Consider the following 25206-nt stretch of genomic DNA (forward strand, 5'->3'; position numbering starts at 1 on the left):
TATATATATATATATCTTGCATCGTTGGTTTATCGAATTAAGCACCATTTTATGTTAGGTTCTAGAACAAGTTTTATTTTCATAACTACAGTACTTCAGTTGTATTGTTTAAATAGATTATATTTAAGAGAATAAAACTGTTTACTAATAAAATTATCGTTTTGATTTAGTTCTATAAATCACAGTATCAAAAGGTTCCAACTAACTAGTTTTGAGGGAAACAAACAAATCTGATTATTTTTCTTAGATTTAGAGATCCAACAAAAGGGTGTACCATAAAATAGTTTGTCTGATTAAAATTTCGAAACGATATAAATTCTTTTTCACATATTTACCCAAAACATCTTTAGTCAAATCAATGAAAAATATTTAGGTCTCCCGGAATGTATCCAAGGTTTCACCTTTAGGATAAAACTTTAATTTTCAGTGCAAAAATTTAAAACAAATTTTAGTTTCTAAAAAAAAAAGTGCATGAAACATTTCTGGCGACAGTAAATAAATACTCATTAAATATAACATATCTGGAATTCATATGAAAACCTTAAATTTAATTTACAATAAGATATTTTAAATTTTAGTCTAAGTTTTATGCTAGCTTATTGGATTAAATTAAAGTTTCCAAAATGCTACATTGAATATTTTGTTTTGTTATTTTACATTCCAAACTTTATATTTTTAAACTTGAAATTGAAATTAATTTTAGATTTATGCTTTCAAAAAAATTAAAATTTACTTTTCTGACCCTAAAAAAATTTAAATATTAAGCTTATTCTGGAAGACCTGAATTTTTTTTCAACTTAACTATCTATTAAGTATGTGACCACTGGGTCATTTTTTTAAATAAAATTTGAATCTTTTATTTTTGAAAAATAGGATTTAGAAATAGGGTTTTTCGAAAAATAGGATTTTTCAGATATGATAAAATAAGAGTTATTTTTAGGAATAGGTGCACTCTAATGTACAATACAATAAGAAATAAAAAAATTTGTAGAAAGAAAGATTCAAAGTAAAGTTTTATTTGTTAATATCACAATCGTAAAACACCAATATATGTATTAATCCACACGAAACTAGTTGAGTTTCACAAATTCCCTAAAATGTCATTTAAAAGTTATTCTTTAAGCTCTTTAATTACTTATTTGACTAATTCAGAAGACAAAATCGACAATACCTCAGTTGCTAGTCTAGGATGATGTTCTAAAACGTTAATCCAATTTGCCGATTTAAATATTCTCGCAACATGAGCTTCGATACGCCGTATAGCGGATGCTTTCAATAGATTCATCGCCACCATATCGGCAACAACGAGTATTTGGCACGCGTTTATCTCACACAAATCCGAAATCAAGAAAGAAGAACAATACTCTTTTAACGAAAGAACTTGGTACCTATCAGCGCACAACAATAACTTCAAGGCGTCTTCATAAGTCTTGAACTCTGTTTCTCCCATGTATAAGAATTTAAGGAACAGCCCGAATGTTTTGGGATCCACGTCTGATATGTCAACAAAACTGGTTTCCTTTTCGGTCATGTTTTGACTGAACATGGCTAAGAAAACGGGAGAGCGAGCGCACAGAACACATTTATGTGCCAAGAATGTTTCATCAAGAACCCTCAATTTAACATCACTCAGAATTTCTTCCAAATACATCCGCTGAAAATCCCCTTGCAAAGTGTGAACGGATGATTCTGCAATTATATCGCTCTGAATGTATTTAAGTTCTGTGGGCAAAGTTCCATTTGAGATATGGCATTCACACAGCAAAGTAACAAAGCTGTTGGCTTCATATTGTTCCTTTAAAAAATTCTTTGTAATGGTTGAAACAAATTTCCATTCATCTGCTCTTGAAGGAAACCATCCGGCAGACCTTCTAGAGCCTATTTTAGTACCATCGACATCTATGAAAGAGATTTTACACTGCAAAAATTGAGAATCAGAATTTTGTTTGGTTCTTTTAATCAAAACACTGACAGAATCATTTAATACAGAATTAACCTCTAAAGCAACTTGCATCCCTAGAAAACATGGGAATGTCTTACATTGAGGGAAGCTCTCCTCAGCGAATTTCCACTCAAAAGAATACTGATCGCCACCAACTTTTGTTCGAGCAATGCATTCAATATCTTGAGTACCATTAAACTCTTTGCTTAGCATTACCAAGCGGATAGTCATAACATCACCAGAATACTTTTCGTCAGCCACAATTTGCCCATTGATGCATGTATCAGGAATTAAAGTAGCTAGATCTCCTTTTGCAAATTTGTAAATCTTAGGTACGTTGCACGAATAGAGTTTTCGGGATGAGCCAATTAGCTCAACAGTGGTACCTATTTCCAGTTTCTCGCGTCTATCGCAAGATTCGCTTCTTTTCAAAACACAGGAGATGTATCTATTATACGAAGTTCTAGATTTAGAAAATAATACAATCCACTTCGTGCCTTTAAATGGTTCGATCTGGAATTCAGGACTTATTAGCTGCTCTTCGCTTTCGAAAAAGTAGGAAAAAAAGTTTTCAATGCTCCAGGAAAAAATATATTTTCCCGTGTAGACACTCATGTCTGCGAACTTTCAACACAAACCAGTTCCTAAAAAAGCACCATTCTCTCCCGATATCAACAGCTGAAAGTACTTTAGTTTCACAAAGAATTGATAAAATTTGGCGTCAGATTACCGGTCAATGAGGGAGTATTATCTTTACAATGGAAATCAGAAACTGAGCTTTAATCAACTGATTCAGTAGATAATGACGTCAACTAGCAAGCGAAACACAAAAGCAAAATTTTTACAGCTTTGAGTTTGGTTTTCTCGTCTGAAATATTCGTAATATTTAGACTGGAGAGGCTCATTTAAATCATTTCTGTTTTTATATTTCCTATAATATTAAAAAAAATAATTTGTAATCAAATATCTTTAAACTATGATGATATGGACTTATAAACCTGAAATTCTGTTGAATGCACGAGTGTGTAGAAAATATAAAACAATTAAATAAATTTTGTAAACAATATCACTCACTTTTATAAATAACAGCATACCTGAATATCTTTTTATCTAATGATAGGATTCCTTCGTACTAACTTGTAATATTATATTATTTGGACGAATGGACATGAAATAGACTAATTAATTGCAGCAAAGGAAATTTTAAATTACGAAAGCGGGTGCGAAAACGTATCGACTCTGAATAAACAGACGTCCGTCCCGTAGTGGACTGATCGTTAAGAAACGGTTCCCAGTAGAACAACAAAGTCAAGCATCACTGGCTGCTGTCAGTATGCGGGTGGGTGACCACTTGGATCAGTCTACGAAGGGATCGAGGGTGTGCGGTATCGGTCCTCGTTAAACTGTTCTACCATAAAGTGCTCGACTTCGCGCGCAGGTCGTCGGGTGACCGAAGCGTGGATGGCATCCCCTCCGCAGAGGATCAAAATTATGATGGCATGTCTTCGGATCATTCTTAGGGATGATTCCCGGACCGTCACCAATAGCCCATTGTGCAGCTTTAGTGTGACGTAAATAAAAAAACTACAACTGAATAAACAGACTTTATTGCTTTATTGAAATTGCATACATTTGTAGGCTTGTGTGCTTAATTTAAGCTCATAATTTTTTTTTCAAGTAGAGGGACAAATAGAACGATTCAGAGAAAGACATCGCGAAGAATATTTAAGGTTACAGCGGGATTCGAACCCGCCACCTCCAGTCTTCGCACATCATTTACCGGGCGATACCACTATCCCAGGGAAGCCTCTAAACAGACTTTATATTTGATTCTAAATATTTGGTAGTTAGCCGTATTCTGTTGAATACGATCCCAATAGTTTAATAAGGAAAGCGGTCAAAAGTTTGAACATTACCCTTTTTGCTTAGTAAGTCATATCTCTGAAGTTTTTGATGAGAATCAAACAATTTTCGCTTAACATGAAACTCTTTTATCTTACTCTATAGACCCTTTTGATCTATTACACTTCAAATCTATTCTGTTGTTGTTGTTGTTCATTTGCGTCGCACTAGAGCTGCAGAATGGGCTATTGGCGACAGTCTGGGAAACATCCCTGAGGATGATCCGAAGACATGCCATCACAATTTTGATCCTCTGCAGAGGGGATGGCACCCCCGCTTCGGTAGCCCGACGACCTGCACGCGAATCAAATCTATTCAATCAGTATCTTAAAAATAGCGACCCTATTCGTAAAAAAGTATGAGTTGGTTCTAGTGTTTGATAGTGATACTAATGTTTAGATGTTAGTGATACTAATGTTTGATATGCAATCAAGCATTAGTATGATTTTGACATTTAAAAGTAGTCACACAGCGGAGTGATACTCAAAACACGGTTCCCAGCAGATGCACAGAAGTCAAGCATCACTGGCAGTGGTGAGTGGGCGGGTGGGTAACAAATTTGATCAATCTGTGGAGGGACCGAGGGTGCACGGTATCAGTCTTCGTTAAATTGTTATACAGTAAAGTGCTGGACTTCAAGTAGTTGAGCTTGACAGCTAGGATCAGTCTGCTTAGGGACCGAGGATGTGCGGTATGGGTCCTCGTTAAACTGTTCTACCGTAAAGTGCTCGACTTCGCGTGCAGGTCGTCGGGCTACTGAAGCGGGGATGCCATCCCATCTGCAGAGGATCAAAATTGGGATGGCATGTTTTCGGATCATCCTCTGGGATGTTTCCCAGACCGTCGCCAATAGCCCATTGTGCAGCTCTAGTGCGACGCAAATGACCTACAACAACAATATAATTGTTTTTTGCTTGCTTTCTGCTTATTCGTATTTCAAACATCATAATGTCTACCACTACGCCGCTGGAAGTTAATGGGCCTCAGATTCTTAGGATAGGATCGTTTCTATAGGATCGTTTTTTGCTTTTATCAGTGTAGTCGGCACTTGACTCAGATTTATGTATTTGTCATTGTAGGTAAGTTTATTTTTCCTTATTGATAAAGATAAATTTTATGAAACTTTAAACATTTGAGTTGCTATTTTTTCCCTAAACTCGTCGTGTTCAATGGTTTCCGAATATAAGTACTATTTATAGATTAATTATTTTTCAACTACTAAATATATAATATTAATACCTTTTGTTTATAAAGTCGCTCTATACAGCGAACGTTTCAGCTATCATTTTTAATGTAATTTATCTTCTGTAATCTAGTCATCCTTGTAGTGTTAAAATTTAATGGTATTTGGAATCTTTCAGCAAATCGAAATATGTTGAGTAATTCCATTAATTTCTTAAATTTCTAGGTTTATGAACTAGTTTCTAATTAACTAATTTATGCAAACACCTGTTTATAGTGAATTGTTAATAAAGGAAAAATTTCTTGAGGAAAGATTTTTGACCCTGTCGAAGGTTATTGAGTTCGCAAAATATATTTTGTTCCTCAGCAGCTCTAGTCTACATTCTTATCCAGTGAAAATACGTGCTAAGTTTACGAAGCAAACCTTTGCCTCGCATTTTGGAAAGATTTGACATTTTCATTCCTTTTTGTTTTCTGAAAGGACTTGTCTGTGATGATTTTTTGTTTTACAATTCTCTTAGTGTAGTTCCAATTGTTATGTTTAACTCCTTTAATGGCTTTTAAAATAAAACTTCCTATTTATTTAAAAGCGCATTGGACGGTAATAAGTCTTTCCAACATTTTTACAAATGTTCTGAAACTATTCAAACTATCCAAGCGTTTTCTTTCTCGTTAGAAAAATTAACTGGAAATTAGTGTAAAAAGACAGCGTCAGGTAAAAATTTTTTAATTTAACCGCAAAAACTATTAACGCGAATTTATGCAATAATCTTTAAATGTAAGCTTCAAAATTTTCTTAAAAATTATTGTATATGCTTTAGAAATGGTGCTTTTTCATTTTAAATTAATGAAAAAGCAATGTTTAGGGTACTTAAATCATAAGTTTTTTTTTCTTAGTTTATTTTCCGGTAGTTAAAAGTAATTCTCAGTTTTTTTTTTTTTTTTTTAAATCAAAACTAAAGTTCTAGGTGTAAGTCTTAAGATCCTTCCCCGTATTTTTCCCGTTCAATATGTGCTATTGACAATCTCTTTTAAAAATTAATGTTATTTTAAACTTGTGCATTGATTTCAAATTTCAATTAGTAAAGTTACCCGGTACTTTTTTTCAAATCTAGGGTCAAATTATAACTACAAATTTCTAGCTTGATGCGTGGACTTATATTCCGAAAACTACATTGTCTGCCCGGGGATTGTCATCGGTGGATGCTAAGATGATCTTACATCTGGAGATAGAAAGTTACGGTAAGCACTTTGTTGGATTTCTTAACAGATTTTTTTTCTAAGCTTTCTGTAGTTTATGTAAAAATTTCTAATTTTGCAAAAGTTTTATCCTGTAAATAAACTAACCAGCTTAATTTTTAAATATAAGTTTCTATAACTTCAGCAAATAAAGTACTGAAGTAATTTTCATTTAACATAAAAATTAAGCCTTTAAAGCTACTTTTAGTTTAACTATTCTTAAACATCTCAGATAGCATAACAGATAGTAACGAGACGTAGCTGGGTCTTTTACACATTTTGTCCGCTTAATTTTGCCACCTTGAAATTGGTGATTATATCTGTATCCGGCTATTATTAAAATATTACATTTTCTTCAATCAAATTTAAAAAAATATTTAATGCTCTAAAACATGATATTTTATGTAAGTTCATTTTAAAAGCAGTCTTCTAGAAAAATATACTTTTGAACACTTTTGTTTCACAACCATTAGTCTTTTCCCCAAATTTAATCAACAGCCGTTTGGTTGCCTACAGTACAGTAAACCTGGTTTTTTTGCTCTTAAATTCTACGTTCAATTCTTATGAGAATATTAAGTGCAAAAAAGCGTTAAATAAGCGTAAGAAGTTTTTTTTTTTTATATTAGTGTTTACAACGTCTGGAACATCTTTTCCGAGAGATTTCAAAACTGGAATAGATTTGATGCATTTTACCTATTTAAAAAATCTATAATTACATTTTATACAGGAAATTATGGGAAATTTTGAATTGGAGGGACAGTTTTCGTTTACTCAATATATTATACACATTAAGTTTTAAATTATTGAAATTTATTAAATATTTTACTTATCAGACAGAATTCAGAAAACTTCTTATGTTTTCCTTTTATCTAGTACATTACTTTTCATGACAATATAAATCTTGTTCCATGTATTCTTATTTTTTCATTAAATTTCAGTATTTAATCTTAGCATTTTCTACCAAGTGGTGTAAAGGAATTTTTTAAAATTTAACTTCACATTAAAGTTTTATTTCACCTAACTTTTGGAGTTTCGTTTTGTAAAGTTTAACTATTATTTTCCACCAGATTATTCTAGATATAAAAATGAGCATATGCTATTCTTACCATGAAATGACTTGATTACTTAACTGATTTGCGAAGCGAGTCTTATTTTAGGAATTTGAGCTCCATTTTAGGAACTTGAGCTCCATTTTAGGAACTTGAGCTCCATTTTAGGAACTTGAGCTCTATTTTTGGAGCTTGAGCTCTATTTTTGGAACATATGAGCTCTATTTTTGGAACATGAGCTCTATTTTTGGAACATGAGCTCTATTTTTGGAACTTGAGCTCTATTTTTGGAGCTCTATTTAGTTTATTCTGCGGAGATAAAACTGTGCATTTTAGAAATAAATGAGAATCAAAATTCTGCTGCAATATTTACATGATTTTTGTTTTCAGATGGGTGAAACTTAATCTGTACGATGATTGGACATCGACAAGATTGTAGAAAAAGTAAACTAAACATTTCTTTCTATCGTCATTTGATTATTTTTTTCATGGCACTTTATATATGCACTTGTATTGGGCAACCTTACAGTAGGAAAGAACTTATTATGGATATTGATTAATTAAAACTGGAACTGATGGAATTACAGGCACGAATATCAAATGTTATGTTTTAATGTTAAACCCTATACAAACGATGTGCAAAGCTTATAAAGTTGAGAATTTGTTGTCAATAACCATAAATTGAAACAGGAAATTATTCTAGTGATTTTTTTAAAAATTAAAATCCCTTTGAGACAAAATTTCCAAGCTTTGGAATATTAGGGATTTAGTGATTATCTTCTAAAAGCTAAACTTAGTGAGAAAAGCCTGAATATGATAAAAATCGGGTAGGTAATTTCCCAGCAAAAAAGCTTTTTAAATTTGGTATTTGCTAGAAAATTTAATATAAATATGCATCGAATGCTTCTTAGCTAATTTTTTATAATTTTTATTTAATAATTCGAAGTTTATCGATAAAAGTTAAAATAGAAATTTTAGTTTCTAAAACATTGACTCGTGACCATAGACACAGATTAATTTACCTTTGTTGATGAAATACTGTCTTTCAGATTTAATAAAATATAGCACAAGAGTTTCTACATTGAAGAAAGTTTCATCATTTTTAGAAATTTTGAGTTCATATCCTTTTTTAAACATAATATAAAAATCCTCAGACTTTATAAATATTTCAGTATAATTTAGCAAATTTCATTCTTAAAAAATTTATTCTAAAAATTTTTCATACTTTATTGGAAGTGGGACTAAATCTGAAATTTGGCGGTAAGTCGAATTTATCAAACTAAAAACTTCTAACATTTTATTTTTAGAAGAAACGAAATTTTGTGTATACTTAGTTTTTTTCTCAAACCCATTTTTACAGAATCATTCCTTTAAGGATAGATTGCACAGCAAATTTCCTGGACTGCATTTTTCTTTAATGGAACCTTCAAGATGTTGAATTGGGACAAGTTTTAAAAAGTTGATTTTTCGTATTTTTACAATAAATTCAAAGCTATTTCACTAGAACAAAGTAAAATTAAGAAATCTGTTTAGAATTTAAAAACCTTGCCTAAGATACAAAAGAGTCTCGAAGAGATGAATTTAATATTTTTGTTCAATAATTTTCAGTTATTCAATGACTTTATCTGTTTTTCTCATATTATATACTATTCACGATTATGTCAAATATAGTATTCTGCCCAGTTTTTAATGATTCTTAGCTTTTATGGTGCTTTACGCTAACCATAAAATTTAGAGTGCAAGTAAATTTAAACTTTACAGACATTTTAAATGTAGAAGAATTCTAAAACTCCATGTTACGTTTAATAAAGTAAAGACATCGTGAACTAAAGAGTAAAAGTAAATTTTTAATAGCCTAAGTTTTTAATGCTTGTCTAAATAGTTTTAAAATTTTAAAATGAAAACGTGCAAATTAAAAAAAATTGGGTACTTGAATGCTCCCTTTTAAATCTATGAATTTTCTTTGAATTAATATAAGAGATATTTAAATGTGACTTTATGCAATTCCTAAATTTTATGCACACATTCTTTAAAAGCCTTTTTTAAATTTATAGTGATAAAATAATTGTTCCCGCTTGTTGTTTCATATTTGAATCTCTAATGAACTATTGTCCTAGAGAATGAAATGTGATAGTGGATTACAATTTGCTAATTTCGCTTTGAATTTGACTGAGATTATTCTTTGTTTAAGTACAATAAATTTAGTATTCTAGGACAAAAATGTAAAATATTTTACTGTTTCTGTAATGGTTTGTCTTTATGAATCAGTGTTTCATTTATAGAATCGGATTGAAAGAAACTAAATATTTTTCAAAAGTCAAAATGTTTAGTAGTAATGATAAGTAATTAATCCTAATACGTCAAAATTTAGTTGAGAATCTGAAAACTACTGCCGAATCTTGAATGAACACTATCAGGATTGTATCAGGCTTTCTCGCAAATTAAAAAATTAATTTTTACATTATTTAAAATATTTGAAACTCTATTTAAAATAGTTCAAAACAATTAAAACTTAAAAAACCAGTATTATCGTGATATCTCTGTGCTAAAGATTTGCTAATGGGGAGCAAACAGCTGGTTTTATTACTTAAAATGAATACATTAAAAGCGTTTTAGCTACCGTTGCCCCTGAGATCAATCTAAATGTATAATTTTTGTTTCATTTCATCCAAAATGGATTGATTTTTCACAAATAGCTATCGTAGAGCCGTGGTGGCTTAGAAGGACGGAGCGTTCGCCTTCCAATGAGGTAACCCGATTTCGAATCGAATCCCGAATGGCTGGTCTATAAGAATTCCACACCCAGATCACACCGACCACAGATCTGACGTAAAATATCCTCATTGGTGAACGGATTATGAGTTAGTCCCAGGTTAACAGTGGGATGTTTCTGTGGTTTTCCTTTCCATGTAGCACAAATGAAAGTTCGATCAAGAGATCAAGACAAATTTCTCCCAATACTAACTAGATCCAGGAATTCCCTTGTCTTATGAATTAGGTTGCATGGTTCAATAGTGAAGAGCAAAAAATTAAGTACCCTGCCTTAATTTGACGATATTTTGGCCACGTGAGTTAAGTTAGATTGTGATAGTGTACTGAAAATTAGTTTTCCAGGGACAACCACGGATGCAGAAATATTTTTTATAAGCTTAAGTTCAGACAATGCCTCTATGACAAATTCACTGATCTTTAAGCAAACTATGAGCCACAGATCTAAAAGATAAGTGTAGAAGCTTGAACGGAAAATTCCTACAAGTCTGAACAGTATGATGTCCGAATTGGTAGAGGTAGAAGGCCGTTCTGCGCTCCATCTTCGAGCTTCACACTCGTTCAGAAGTCTCTGAATTTACTCTTGTACAAAGTTCACAGATTAGTAAGTGTAGGAATAACCATGGAGTCGAGGACCTGGATTGTAAGTTGAGTCGTAGATTCGCGACTTGAAATCTCTGGGAAGTCCCAGCGCTTGCAAGTTATGAATTTCCACATGCGTGTCAACTATTCTAATCAAATTGTTTCAATCAAAAGTTTAAAGGTCTCTGCTGGCCTAGTGACTAAGGTTCTGGACTGTGACACTAGGTCTTCAGGTCCGTCTCCTGAAGTCTTGGAAGAACCTGACCTCGAAGAGTTAATAGCATAAAAGCTTTTTGTAGAATATTCTAGTTCTAATTGAGCCAATCTCTTCCAGATTAGAGAACATAAAATTACTGGTCTTCTTTGACTAGTACAAACAGTAGTCTCAAAAAATGATTCGTCTCTCTCATTCAAACTTTAGTTCCTCTCGTGTCTTCTCTGTGACTTCTTGATATTGATGAATAGCCTGTTTACTTCTGGCCCGGATGACCCAGGAAGTATTATTCGAATCTGTTCAACACAAAATGGTTTTACTTCCAAATTAAGTTTCACATTAATGCAGTATATTATAGGTGGTAATGTACGAATAAGATTTCTTAAACTCTCAATAAGCTATAGTCTAAAACTTAAATTAACATAAACTTTCTCCTTTAAAGGGCAAAATTCCTCGAAAGGTAAGTTATATATTAATAAGAGGCATTAGTGCAAAATTTACGATTGAATAAAGTGATTTAACCATTTAAAAGGAGAAAATAAGTTAGTTTTCAAAATTTCTTTACAATTATGACTAAGTTACAGAAGTTCAGGGAGAATAAAGATTTAAATCAAACTCTTACTTTCGTTGAAATGTTGTATGCAGAAAAATTAGTACGAAACCATAGATTTTAAATGAAATATTTTTTTGCCCGGAATTTAGAGAATTTCAAAATTTGCATAACTTTATAATTACAATAATTAAAAATGCATTTCACCAATTAAATAAACTCTCCTTTTGGGTTCAAGCCTGTTTGGTTCAAAATAAAACTTAAATTTAAAACTAATCCATGAAAAAATCTACTTTTGAATTACGCATGGTAGTACAATATTGTACAAGTAAAAATTTTTCTTTTTAGCTAATATTTTTAATTTGGTAAATTTAAACTAGTGTTGGGACTTAAGGAGCTGTGTGAAGTTATCTGTGAAGATTTGTAATAAATAGAGTTTTTATTAAAGTTTAGCTTTCAGATTGAAAAAAAAAAAAACACTGAGAACTTTACCTTTTTACTTTACGCAATTTGTTTTAAGCTACATTTAAACTGTCATTTGATGTCAAATGTTTAAGTTATGTTCATGTTTTTGGTTGAATTGATTACTGCGTAAATTAATGACTACGTTCGTAATCCACGTAACCTACGTAAATTAATGACTCTCATTCTTTGCTAATATTTATTTTCTATTCCCTGATAATGTAAATTGATTTTTGAAAAATTCCAGCATTGGAGAAATACTAAAACGTGTTAGTTTATTAAATAAACAGTAGAATAAATCGTGAAACAGCATTAAATTTGAAGACCTCAAAAGCACTATTATGAGGAAGCTTTTAATTTTTAACTCAAAATAGCACAGCAAAAAGCAACAAAACTTTACACGGGAAACAATTTTATATAAAATCTCAAAGTAAAGGTAAGCTTAATACTAAAAAATTAGGTTTAATATAAAATTAAAAAAATGTATGTCTTTTCACTTAAAGTAATTACTTTGAAGAAAATTTTTTTTCTCTCCTTTTTAATTTATTTTAAAACTCAAAATTCTGTTTGTTACATACCATTAAATAAATGCTATAAATCTCGCATAAAATTTAATATCCTATTGGAAAAATATTCAAATATGGAAAAACCATATTCAAAAAGCATAAGCGAAATGTCCTGGAAAATATTCTTTTTAGAAACTAAAACTGGAACCATGAAAGCTAGTATCAGAAGAAGCATTCGTGACTAAAACTTAATTCTTTTCTTATGGGTTATAAAGTGTTGCGACTGTTGGCTTGGGACTAAATTGCTAAATTTAAGGTTTAAATGTATTTAATTGGATACAGATATCAACGTTTTAAATATTTGCAAAATTCTATCTGATATGTAATTTATCCATTTTGAAACGCGCAACTGTCTTTAAAGTTGTTCTGTATATTCTTGGTGAATTTCATGTGATATTTGTTATCTTGTAACATTATCTATATCTCTTGTAGTAATATAACTTATTGCCTAAACCAGTTTTTCCCAAAGATTGTTAATGGTTTGTAAAATGTATTGATTTATAATCACACAAGCTAAACTAGATAAAAAGTTGATCTGACTGTTAATATTTATTGATATAGATTCGATGTCAACCTTATAATCCTTTTACAAAATTGGTTTTGATATTTTTACAAACTGTTGTATCAGTGTTAAACAAATTAAAGTGAGATTTCAGAGTTACTGTGTATTTTAACGGATAGTTTATAGCAATAGCAAAAATAGTTTATAGCAGAGTTTATAAATGCTTTTTTTTTTAGGTGTAAAGAGCAGAACAGGCTGTGCAACATGTTACATTGTAGAATATTTCGATTAAACTGCTAACTTTAATATAGCACCATAAAATTTTAACTTATATTTCGGATTTAAAATACGCAGTTACTTCGAGCAATATTAAAGACAATATTCGGCAACTTTTTATTGGAAAAGCTTCACAATGCGTAAAGCGATAAATCAACGAACAGATTTAACTTCGTGTAATTTTTATGAAATATTTAATTACAATAATAGGCATTCTAAAACTAAAATTTAAAAGAGAATTAAGACACGGAATGGAAGTTTGAAATGTTAAAACAAACCACTTTGTATTTTTAAAAAATTTATTTGTTAACCGAACCGAGGATCATAATCTTTCAGAAGCTAGTACTGAAAGAATGAAATTACGGTAGTTGCAATGTACTAGCGTATTGTGGTCCTCGGAAAAGGTTTAAATATATATAATTTTACTAAAATTTAATAGTAAATGCTTAAATTTAGTCTTAAATATGCACTTGCATGTGCATAAATGCATATGCACTTGGCAAATCAAGATCTACGCTTCATACGGCTAAAGATTTCTTTAAAGCAGATTAGAAATTTAATTCAAAATATAGTGCTGTTACAGTTTTGAAATGTCTTAAACCTTTTAAAAATTCAATGTGTCTTTTTGTAAAGAGGCAATCTTAAATTTGGATCCATTTAAGAGAACCTATTTTCAAAAAGATTCAAATTATACAAAAGGAAATGTTATATTTTAGCGATTTTAAATTTAGATAATTTGTTTTATAACTAGTTATTTTAAATAAATTGTAATTGTAAATATTTCACTAAAAATAAAACTAGGAATAAAATTGCTAGTCTCATTTGTTAAAAGAACGAAACAGATTTAATGCAACACGTACAAATTGAATGTTTAAGTTTTTATAATTTGCAATCTAACAATTTGCATATGCTTATTTTGGTCATTGCATGGAGCTTTTTAAGTTTAATCGCATGGACTAGTTTTCTTTAGAAAAATGTACTGAATTTTTAATGTTACATTGCATCTGTATTTGTATAGCTGTTACACCAATGTATTTATTCTGCTGAAGTGTTCAGCTCTGAAACTTAAAATATATGCTGTAAAACTTTAAACAAGTAATGTAATCAGTGTGTGTGTTAATAAATTTCAAACGTGTAATGTAATCTCGGTCCGTGTTTTATAAATAATTTTGATTCTGATAGTTTTGAGTCTCTTAGTTTTAGTAAATGTGTCTTCAAACTAAAATTGTTAATATCTTGCTCTTCAAAAAAGTTTCTCGACTGGACTCAACCATCTGAGAGCTGCGGACTAGAAGGGGATGATTTTATTCATTTTTATGTTCACAAATAGATTTAGTCAATTTGGCAGCATTATTCTGAAACATTCTAAATGTAAGGTAATCGTACACAATGAGACAGATGTCACTATTTTAAAATTTCTTTTAATTTCTTCTGACAAAATGACTTGCATTTCTGAAGTTTCCATTTTCAGAAATGTAATTTAATATTAAGCGTTTAAATTTTTGGGATATGTTGGTAAAATTTTAAGCTTTTAAGCATTGTTTAAATGAGTTTTGTTTATTTAGGTTCTTAAAACTTTTATTCTTGTTTGGACATGTAGTTTGTAAGTTATCTGATCAAAACTACTAACCGCTCAAGCTTTCTAAAGAGATGAGGAAAAAAAAAAAAAAAAACTCCGCTTTTCAATGGTTTGTGCCAAATGATGCTCAGTTACATTTAAACACTTGAAAATCAAACCTAAACTGCAGTTGTGTATCCCAAACTTTTGAAATACAAATTTAGTCTATAAGACTATCACCATGGTCACATTTAACTTCTAAATTTTTTCCTGAACTGTTGAATGAGCATAGTTTAATTCATCTTTTGGTTTCAAAACTTCTGTTAATGCTTTAACTACATAAAATTTTTTGAAAGTTCAAAAGTGTAAAGTTTTGAATGAAACAAAAATTTTAGGTTTTTTGGAATTTGCATGAAAAGCTAAATTTTAATTTACAAAAACTTATTTTCAAACAAATCTTTAGGTTACATTCTAAAGAATTTCCACGATACTTAATAAAATGTATGAAATAAAACGATTACTTTAATTTTTAACTTCGCATTTTTAAAATGACATTTTTTTTTAATCTTTAATTTTTGAATCCAAAATCTTTTTGAAAATAATATTTTTCAATTTTACTCCAATTTTTTTTTATGAATGTAGGACCTAGAAAGAATACTTACTATTGGCTTAATTTCCTTGATGCACCGTAATATGCAGTCTATTTCATTGAGTAGAATTAACGGTATTTATTATTGTTTCCAAGAACTGAAATTCTTTTAAAATAGTCATTACAAAATTATTTCAGAATGAACTACTGAACAAACTTGAATCATAATCATTGAAATGTTAAATCATGGCTGCCTAGGTAGACAATATATTTAATTTTAAAATAATAAAACTTTCACCTTGTCTGGTACGGGAAAAATTCGTGTGCTGGTAATCCTAAACTACGCAGTTAATCTGTTTTCCAAAAGCTGTTGTCATTAATGCCTTTTAGTGAATTATTCCATTTTTATAATCATTGTAAGTCCTAAACAGACATTAACCGTTAAATCCTTAACAATTTCTAAGTAGGATTTTTTTGTACTGATAACAAAAATTGTACAAAATTGCTCAATGAGGAAAATTTACAATCTTTTAAAAAATTAAGAGTTCGTAAACTAAATTTAAACCTATAGGCAGTAAAGATTTGAAGAGAAGTGGTTGGGTATACTTATTCTGAATGAAACTTTAGTATTTTTTGAGGAAAAGTAGTTATTACGAGTTAAGCTAGTAAAATTGATTACTGGCATAAAATTTTATGTCTCATTTTCACACTTGTGGAACACAACTTACTACATGCTTTTTTGGGGGATTATTACGCTTTGGTAATTCATCCTTGTTCAACCAACATTTAATTTAAACCAACTAACAACATTGCTTTACAACCATTTTTAATGGTAAAACTATTGATGTATACCACCATACTTGGAATTTAGGTAAGCTAATTTCATTTTTAAGTACAGAACTGCAGTTTTCGTGCAAAAATTATTTAAAAAAAATTGACATAATTATTTTATTTTATATCTATCGTTGAACAACCGACCTAATTTCGGGTTTACGACTACTATTGTTCAACTCCTTCAGCCTTGTAATTTCGAACCAATCCGAAGACAAAGAAACTCCAGGATCCCCCAGAGGTATTGATTTATTATGGGAACATGGAGGACTTCGCGACTCGACAGATTTAACGCGCATCAGTCACCATTTACTAGTCTTCGGCCGGCCTGGGATCAAACCCACAAACTCTTGGACATGAACCCATGTCCTACCAACCAAGGCTATCCCGACCCTGACATAATTATTTGAAAGAATTAGCACGAATGTATAACTAAAAATGTGCTTTTAAACTAAATATTTCTGCAATGAAGCCATTAAATTAATTGTAATGCGCATAAACTATTTATCAGTAAACAAAAAATAAATAAAACTATAACAGTGAGAAACTAATTAAAAAATGTGACTACAGGTACTGTTAAAAATTATAGTTAACCTCGACACCAAATGTGGTGGCAACTAGACACCAAACTTTTTACAGTGCACGTAAGATCTAATGTGAATTTCCGTCTTCAATAAAAAATTTTAAAGTGCTAATTTTCCTTCAACAGAGATGTGCGACTTTAAAAATAAAAGTATATTAAGCAAATAATCTGTTAACCTTTTGCTTTCGGCTGGTACAACTGATGGTCCAGAACATCAGGTGCTATCAGACGCCGTAGGCAAGAGGTTAAAGTTCACACAACCTTTCAAATTTCATCCTCGGCAATTTAATTAAAAATTGAGAGTCTGGATCATGTTATTCTAGTAATTAAGTCGAACATCAATCGAATTTCTTTTTTCAAACGTACTTAGTTTCTTTTTTCTGCTTTCACAATTTCAATTATATGCTGCCATAATGAAAGTCAAAAAAGCACTTCTTGTATTGCACCTCTATAATAGAATTGATCATTTTATAATAGTAACAAATAACCGATTTGTTAATCACTGAAGTTCGTTGCTTTGGTTTCACTGAAGAATTCTAATATTTGAAGGTTTTGATAGTTTAACCCTTTGACGAAGATGAGCCATCGGTATCCCCTTCATATATACATATATATTTTCAGACACTCCAATTACAAGAAAAAATATATTTTGCTCTTTTAGTTATAAAAAAACACAGTTTAACAGTTACTAAAAAAATCTGTCAGATGATCGGAATTATATTTGCACTGAAATATAAAACCCAAAAAAAGCTGTTTGAAATGTTTTTTTTTTTCATTCATATCCAAAAATTTATCATTAATAGATTTTATAAATTAATAAAGAAAATCGGTGATGATCTAGAAATATCAACAATGAATAATTGTTTCATTTAAATATAAATAATTGCAAAAAAGTGCAAGCTAGAAAAATTATTGTAGGGGAAGAGAGCCGTGTTTGGAAGATTTTTCCTTTAACTTCGAAAATGACGCAGGTGTTTCATGCTGTACTTCATAACCATAAATTATCAAAATACTAAATATAATATTTTCACTTATTTTACCTAAATTAATACAAAATAATGAAAAATGTGTGGAATGAAAATTCCGCGCCAAAGAGTTGAAGTCTTTTTTGTAAAAAAGAAACAAGTAATGCTATCTGTGCAATAAAAATAAAATAACGTAGTTTAATGGAAATAAGTCTTACAAAGTAGGAAGAATAGTAGAAAGCCTTACAAAGCTCTCAAGGGAATATTAATCAATGAAGTCAACTTTGAGAAATCAATAAAATTAACGAATGATTCAGAATTAGCGGTGCTTTTGTACAAAGGGTATATTCAAAAAAGCAAAGCGAAGGAGTGCCGTTTTCTAGGGCATTAGTGGTAGTGAATTTTTTATTAAAATATCTTAATTCTTATTTGGCGAACACACTTATTAAATGGTCGTAATAAAAGTAAAATACTTCACTGCACTATGAAAGGAAAAGCTCGTTCGTGAGTTCATTGATGAAAATAGATATTAAAAGCAATGCAACTCCTATAATCCTATAATTTGGACTTCCTTATAGTAGTTTCAGTTTCAATGTCTACTTTAATACATCCACTTCCATTTACTTCGAATAAATTAAGACTTGCAGATATTTTAAGCATTGAAGATGATTTTGGCTGTTAAAATTTTATTTTTTGGGTAACATTTGTTTCAGTACAGCGGTTTTGACGAAATCTTATTTTAAAGAAAATAATGCAACAAGTTTTGAGCTTCCATATAGTAGTTTAAGCTTTAATATCTATTTTAATATACTCCCTCCCACTTACTTCGAATAATCAAAGACTTACTGACATTTTAAGTATTGCAGATGATTTTGGTGGTGAAACTTTTATTTTTTTGGCCTAACATTAGTTCTAAGTACAGTGTTTTTGACAAAATCTTGTCTTAAAGAAAATAAAGCAGTAAGTTTTTGACCTTCCTTATAGTTGTTTCAGCTTTAATGTTTCTTTTACGTTAAACTTGAAATGAAAAACGGAATGTCTGATGCAGCTTGCGTTACATTTCAAATGAAAATAAGAGGTATCACGTCTGTAAAATTTAGATTAACAAAATGCTAAAAATGCATTTCTGTAGGTGATTTATTAGGTTGTAAAAAAAGAGTTCTGCAACATCCCTGCTGAAAGATCTCTTTTATAACAATAACTAATCAAAACCTGAAGTTCAGTTTTATCCTAAGTCATTTTGAGCTTTTGATGAAAGTTTAAAACTAATAACATCAAAAAATGACAACACAAAATGAAAATTCAAAAAAGTCGAAATTTTCGCAAGTGTTGCAGAAATTTTTCAACCACCTAATATTACAATGCACAAATTTATTAAACATTAAAACATTGCTGACGATAAAGACTTTTGTTAACTAAATAAAAAAAAAGAAGAAAAAAAAGATGAGTGAAAAAAGAATTTATCTCTTATTCTTATTTGAAATATTTTGAATGAAAAACGTCTTTTTAAATATTTGCTTAAAAAGTGCTTTTTGAGAAATTAAACGAGATATTACTTTGCTTTTTTTAAATAATCGGCTTAAGGAGCTGGAAAAATATCAGACCTTTCCGTAAGTAGAAAAAAACATATTTCATATTTTTGTAACTTTAAATATGTTTTTTCACTATTAACTAAAACATAATAAAGGGCAATTTAAAACATGTTGGAAGAAATTTCTTTTAAAAAAATAAGAAAATTTGCAGAGGATTAAACTGTTTTGTATAAGAAAAAATTTTTTAGTTAATGTAAATGACATTTTCAAAATTTTCAAGTTTTTATTCGTCAACTTAGTTTAAATTCTATTTTGAAAATTCTTTTGCGAATATCAATACTCGAAAAATAATAATAGTAATAATTATAAATAAGTAAAAAATTCAGTTAAAAAAGGAAATTAAACTAGATATTGCCCATTTGATTAAAAAAATCATTATCTTAGCATGGATTTTAAACTTTTTTTCTTGAATAAAAAAAAAGAAATAAAATTTTTTTAAAAAATCTTACTACCCTTTATACAAAGAGGTGACCAAGTTTCACTTACCAGTCGGGTGGTCCTTAAATGTGTCTCTTAAGTTTTTTTGTCTTTTCCCTTAAAAAAAAATTTTTTTTTTAAACTTTTTAATCGGAAGCTTTATTTGCGTTTTAAAAGACTAAAACTAAAAGATTAATTTTAAAATTTACAATACTAAATCCCATTGTTTAAAGTAATTTTAATCCTCAGACAGAACTCTGGATTTTACGAGAACTTTTCTTTCAGATAAAATTTTGCTTCCTAAATTTGAAATCGTTAGAAATTTATTTATAATAAGTGCCAATTTTGAGCGATTGTTCCTTCTATATTTGTTATCGTACATTTTAGCGAGACATCTGCAATTTTTATTTTTTGTTGTTGTTTTACTTGTTAAATATTATACTTTTAATTTTTTTAAACTTATCTTTGAAGTGTTTTAACCCTTTGACACAAATGGGACACCGGTGTCCCTTTTGTGCTTATTTTTTTCTGACGCTCTATTTATAAGCAAAAATATTTTTTAATATTTTTTATTTATAAAAATTAGTCTAATAGTTACTAAAAAAAAATCAATAAAAAAAAGTAGTTTGAAATTTTTTTTTCCATTTAAATTCAAAAAGTTAACTTCTAATTGTATCAATGATTTGCAAATTAAAGAAATTTCGTTGACGAATAACTGTTTGTCTTAGATCTAAATTAGTGCGAATAACGGCAAATTTGAAGAAGAAAAATATTTGAAAAATTTTACCTTAAACTTAGAAAAAGACGCCGGTGTTTCTCATGAGGTATTCCATAATCATAACATATTAAAATTCTAAATATAACATTTTTCACTCATTATGGCCTAAATTTATACAAAATAATGAAAAAAGTACAACAAATATGCTTTATAAAAACTCTACGTCAAAGGTTTAAGCAGGAGGATTCATTAGAAAAAAAAAAGTCAAAATTGATTGCTTCTTCTTGGTCGGACAGTTGACAGATAATGTTTTAATGCTAAAAATCAAAGGCAATCTTAACATTATATCCAATTTAATGTTAGTATTAAAAGGAACAATTTAATTTATAGTGTTTATTTCATAGTTTGTTTTATAAAATTATAGGGATTACTATTTAAAAGATTTATTTCTTTAAAATTATTGCTAAACGTGATTTTTTAATTTATTTCCTTCATTTTAGAATGATACAGATATGACCCATTTCAATAAAAAATGATCAAATACAGTGCGTCTATGAGGAATTAGTTTATTTTGTGGTTTTTCCTTTGGATAACCGGGAATTTTGAATTGGTGCAACAAATATGGGGAAGTACGCAGAGTATACAGCGAAATACATAAGAAATTAATGGAATAAACATTAAAGGACTCAAAAACCTTTATTTTACAGATTGTAGCTATACTTATTTTTTTGGGGGTTACGAAATTCAGATCTGTCCCACACCCCCTGTAGGAAAAAGAAACATTTTTTAGTTTGGTTTTGAAATAATAAACTAATAATGTAAATAATAGTCTAATTATTTACATTAGTTAGCCTTTAAGACCAATTCGTTGAACCTTTACAGTTTAATCTTAAAAGAGTGTTCTTAAGCATTTAAGGGAAATTTCTCCTATACTGACTAGATCAATAAAATTTCTTCTTTGAATTTATTTCTTTTTTATTCTGGATTAACACATCTAAGCTCTTCACAAATAATATTTCCACATTGAGTAATTGAATTAGTGCATGGTCAGGTATTTAGCTTGTTTCATTGCAGATTACAAAGGTTTTGGTTTTTAGATTACATTAAAAAAAAAAAAAAGGTCTAGTTCCAAGTGTCTTTCATCTGCGAAATTTCTCCTTCCCACAATTGGTACGAGTACGACTGGTTAAATAAGATTTTCAATTTTTTCGTAAGAACTAATTTTGATATAAAATACAAATTTTTAACTAAAAATCGGTATATATTTATGGGTTTATAAAGCACACGGAATAGGGTTAAATATGAAATAGCATATCGTATAAATAGCCTGTGCGATTTTTCTAACAAATGCATGCATTTCCGCTAAAATTTTTTGCTGTCAATTTGCATAAATGTGACTGAGCCTCATTAGTACAGGGCTTAATTTACTCCTTTTAGACAAAAGTCCTTATGGGCGTCTTGGCCTAAATCTTACATCTAAATATATAGGGAAAATGAAAAGAAAAGATGATATAGCGGTTGATTCTAATCACACGTATCTACCTCTGCAATTATTCAATTCTAATTCACTAGTATTAGCTTGTTAAAAATGTTCTGCAACACCCTTGCAGCATCCCTTGCTGAAAGATCTCGTTTATAGCAATAACGAATCAAAACGCGAAGTTCAATTTTATCCAAAGTCATTTAGAGCTTAGTGGTGAAAATTTAAACTAAGAACACCAAAAAACAACAACTCAAAATGAACATTTATGAAAATTGAAGTTAAAAAAGTTGAATTTTCGCAAGCGTAGCAGACATTTTTTTAACAACCTAATATATAAGGCAAGTTAACTCGACTCCCGGTCGGAACGACGGTTGACATAGTCGATTACGATCTCTCCGCACATAAAGAAAATTCTGCGATTGAAAATAACTTTACAATGATCAAAATAATGCTCAACAATGAAAACACATTGTTCATTTGCGTAATGTTCTAATTTCAATACCACTAAACTAACATTTGTCCCCTTCTTTCCGATGACAACATTTTATTGCTAAAACGGCCAAAATTCAAATCTTGGAACTGTTCTTATAAACAACCCGTAGATAATCTTCTTAGCTGTAATTGATCTTCGTTGTATCGATATATAATTAGTTTGAGAGAGAATTCGACAAAGTGGAACTAACAAATAAATGCTGAATCATTTTTAAATTTTCCATCCCACACCTGCATCCCTTTTTCAATCCACACCTCAAATTCGGGAGCGCATCAAAGAACATATCTCGCCCAGTTGAACGAAAAAGATGCCAACACCTGCATTCAAATGAGCTCATTTTAACTTTTTTTTTCTTTGTTTCTGTCTCGATCAGCTAAGGGCCAAGATTAATGGACTGACTGATGACCCCGAACGAGCCGGGCGACTGAAGACGAGAGTGTAGACGCTGTTTACAAGACCGTGAGTTGAGGGGAGCATAAATCTCGTGGTCACCCCAGGGGACCTGCCGAAATAAAACCTCTGTTTCATAAGATCCAGGCAGAACAACTTTTGAAGTCATCCGGTAGTTTTTCGTCTTTTTTAAATTCAGTAATTCTGGCGCTTAAATAAAATAAAAAATTTTTTAACGTTGAAAAGAAAAACGTCTGTAAGATTGAAATAAAACATCAGTTTAATAAAATCAAGGGAGAACAAACAACTTTTGAAATTATCGGGTAGTCTTCCGTTTTCTTTTTCAAAGTAAATTTTTCTGGGGCTTAAATGTAAAATTTTATTATGTCCTAAAAAAACCTACTTTATAAAATTGGAATAAAATATTTGTTTCGTAAGATCCAGGGATTCACAAGATCAAACTTTTAAAGTTATCCGGTTGTCATCGATTTTGTTTTATTAAATTCGATTATTATGGCATAAATGTAAAAATTCTTTATCTCCGAAAAAAAAAACGACTTTATAAGATTGAAATAAAATCCCTGTTTCGTAAGATCCAGGGATTCACAAGATCAAACTTTTAAAGTTATCCGGTTGTCATTGATTTTGATGTTGTGATTAAGATGTAAAAATCTTCATCGTCGAAAAAAAAAAAGTGAATATTCTAGAGCAGGGGTTTTCTAGAGTGCCCGGTTTGGAGTGCTCTAGGGTTTTCAACATACATAAAGACGGGGACCGCAATTAAAAACATCAGTCAAATTTTTTACAAAATGCAAATGGGCAGCAACTTAATCAAAATTTTATATAGGACTCTTTTATGTTTGAAGGAACATTAAATATTACTGTCAGATTTTTATCAAGTTGTACAAAACAAAAGTATTGAATAATAAGTTAAAATAACAAGTAGATTTTCTAAAATATTTAATTGCATATTAAAAAATTCTGGCTACTATAACTTTAATGTGTACCTATGTATTAAACAATTAATGTGCAACAGATAGGCAATACAACTGACACTCATTGGCACCTGCAACAGGGACCGAGGAAGTGTACTTGCATTGAAATGGAAACATACACGATTATTTTTGTATTTGAATAAATATTTTCTTAAATGCAAAACCTGAGAAATAAATTTTTTTTTGTTTCTTAAATTTCGCAGAAACGAGGAAATTGGTTTTTTTTTTTAATGAAAGAAAAGTATTTTAAACCCATATAGATTGCTCACGAAAACTGCGCGCAGAAAAATGACTACTAGCATATTTTATAATTACACAAAAAACATTACTTTTTTGGTGTTCGCGGGCCACAAAAAAGGCTTCGCGGGCCGCCAGTTGGTAAACACTGTTCTAAAGCAGTGTTTCCCAAACTTATGACTTTTGAGTACCCTTTCTAAATTTTTCGTAACACTGTGTACCACTGATAAAAAAAAATGAATGCATTTTTTTAAATATGTTTATTTTTATTTTTTGGTGCAAAGTTTTGTTGATAAGTTTATTTGCTTCAATGAGAAGGATGATATTGCTTTTGCTGTGATAAAAATAAAAATAAAAATTGCACAAAAGTTAACTGGTTGTTGACATCACTAATTATCAATTATTAACTGTTAACTCTACGAAAAATAGCCAATGGAAAAATACGTAATCGTAAATTTTCATGCCTAGCTTTGTTTTTAAATAAACAATTTTGAAATTTTCGCTTGTTGCGAGATATTTTGCATAAGAACGAGTGCCCCCGCTTAACGGTCCCCGTACCCCTGGGGGTAAGTGTACCACACTTTGGGAAACACTGTTCTAGAGGATTGAATTAAAATTTCTGTTTCATAAGAACCTGGGAGAACAACTTTTGATTATATCTGGTAGTCTTCCATTCTTAAATTAAATAATTTTGGTGCTTAGACGAAAAAAATTCCTTATCGAAGAAAAAAAAAGTAATTATGACAATATCAATAGTGCCATAATACCTCCGAAGGTTTTGTTACCATATAGAATAACACTGATTTTGAGAATAATATGCTATTTTTATAGCTTTTGTGAATTTTTTATATTTGAAATCAAAAGAAGGATTGTTCGGTCAACTTTAGTCGATCTTATATATATATATGTCACGGCGAAAGACCGAAATCGGTGGTTGTTGACTTTCACTGGTGAATGTCGACAAACACCAAATACGTCGGTGAAAGATCGAATATTTCATTACATTCTTGTACATTCGGACCCTCACCGGTGTATGTCGACAATCACAGATATGCTTTGGTGAATGTCCGAAATATTTATTACATTCGATTTGATATGAATTTATTCGTGGATATAATTA

The 25206-nt window shown here is 30.2% G+C and overlaps 2 protein-coding genes and 1 long non-coding RNA gene across 6 annotated transcripts in view; 1 reads left to right on the forward strand and 2 right to left on the reverse strand.

Moving 5' to 3' along the window:
• LOC107447180 (protein Wnt-5b-like) overlaps positions 1–25206 on the reverse strand; it is a 410427-nt gene that overhangs the window by 328527 nt on the left and 56694 nt on the right. The window contains exon 1 of one of the 3 annotated variants that reach the window (XM_071180544.1): positions 3037–3118. The exons of the other annotated variants lie outside the window; for them this stretch is intronic. The gene's annotated coding sequence lies outside the window, so the exon portion shown is untranslated. Of the gene's footprint in view, positions 1–3036; positions 3119–25206 lie in introns of those variants that run through there. 3 annotated transcript variants of the gene reach the window in all.
• LOC107454752 (speckle-type POZ protein) lies at positions 832–3134 on the reverse strand. The gene is made up of 2 exons (XM_016072035.3): positions 3017–3134; positions 832–2873 (listed from the first exon to the last, which is right to left on the reverse strand). The coding sequence occupies exon 2, from the start codon at positions 2555–2557 to the stop codon at positions 1136–1138; it is 1422 nt and encodes a 473-aa protein (XP_015927521.2). The 5' UTR covers positions 2558–2873; positions 3017–3134; the 3' UTR covers positions 832–1135.
• LOC107440213 (uncharacterized) lies at positions 4477–14416 on the forward strand. 2 transcript variants are annotated; one of them, XR_011636728.1, is made up of 4 exons: positions 4477–4923; positions 6142–6268; positions 7705–7758; positions 8675–14416. It is a non-coding gene; the product is annotated as an uncharacterized lncRNA (long non-coding RNA). The 2 variants fall into 2 exon arrangements; XR_001583611.3 differs by having other exon boundaries at positions 4560–4923; positions 7705–11906.

Source organism: Parasteatoda tepidariorum, chromosome 5 (assembly GCF_043381705.1).
Source record: "Parasteatoda tepidariorum isolate YZ-2023 chromosome 5, CAS_Ptep_4.0, whole genome shotgun sequence".
Lineage (NCBI taxonomy): Eukaryota > Metazoa > Arthropoda > Arachnida > Araneae > Theridiidae > Parasteatoda > Parasteatoda tepidariorum.

What these genes read in the sequence shown, in the direction of transcription:
- LOC107454752 (XM_016072035.3), bottom strand. Translation starts at nt 2,557, where the DNA reads ATGAGTGTCTACACGGGAAAATATATTTTTTCCTGGAGCATTGAAAAC.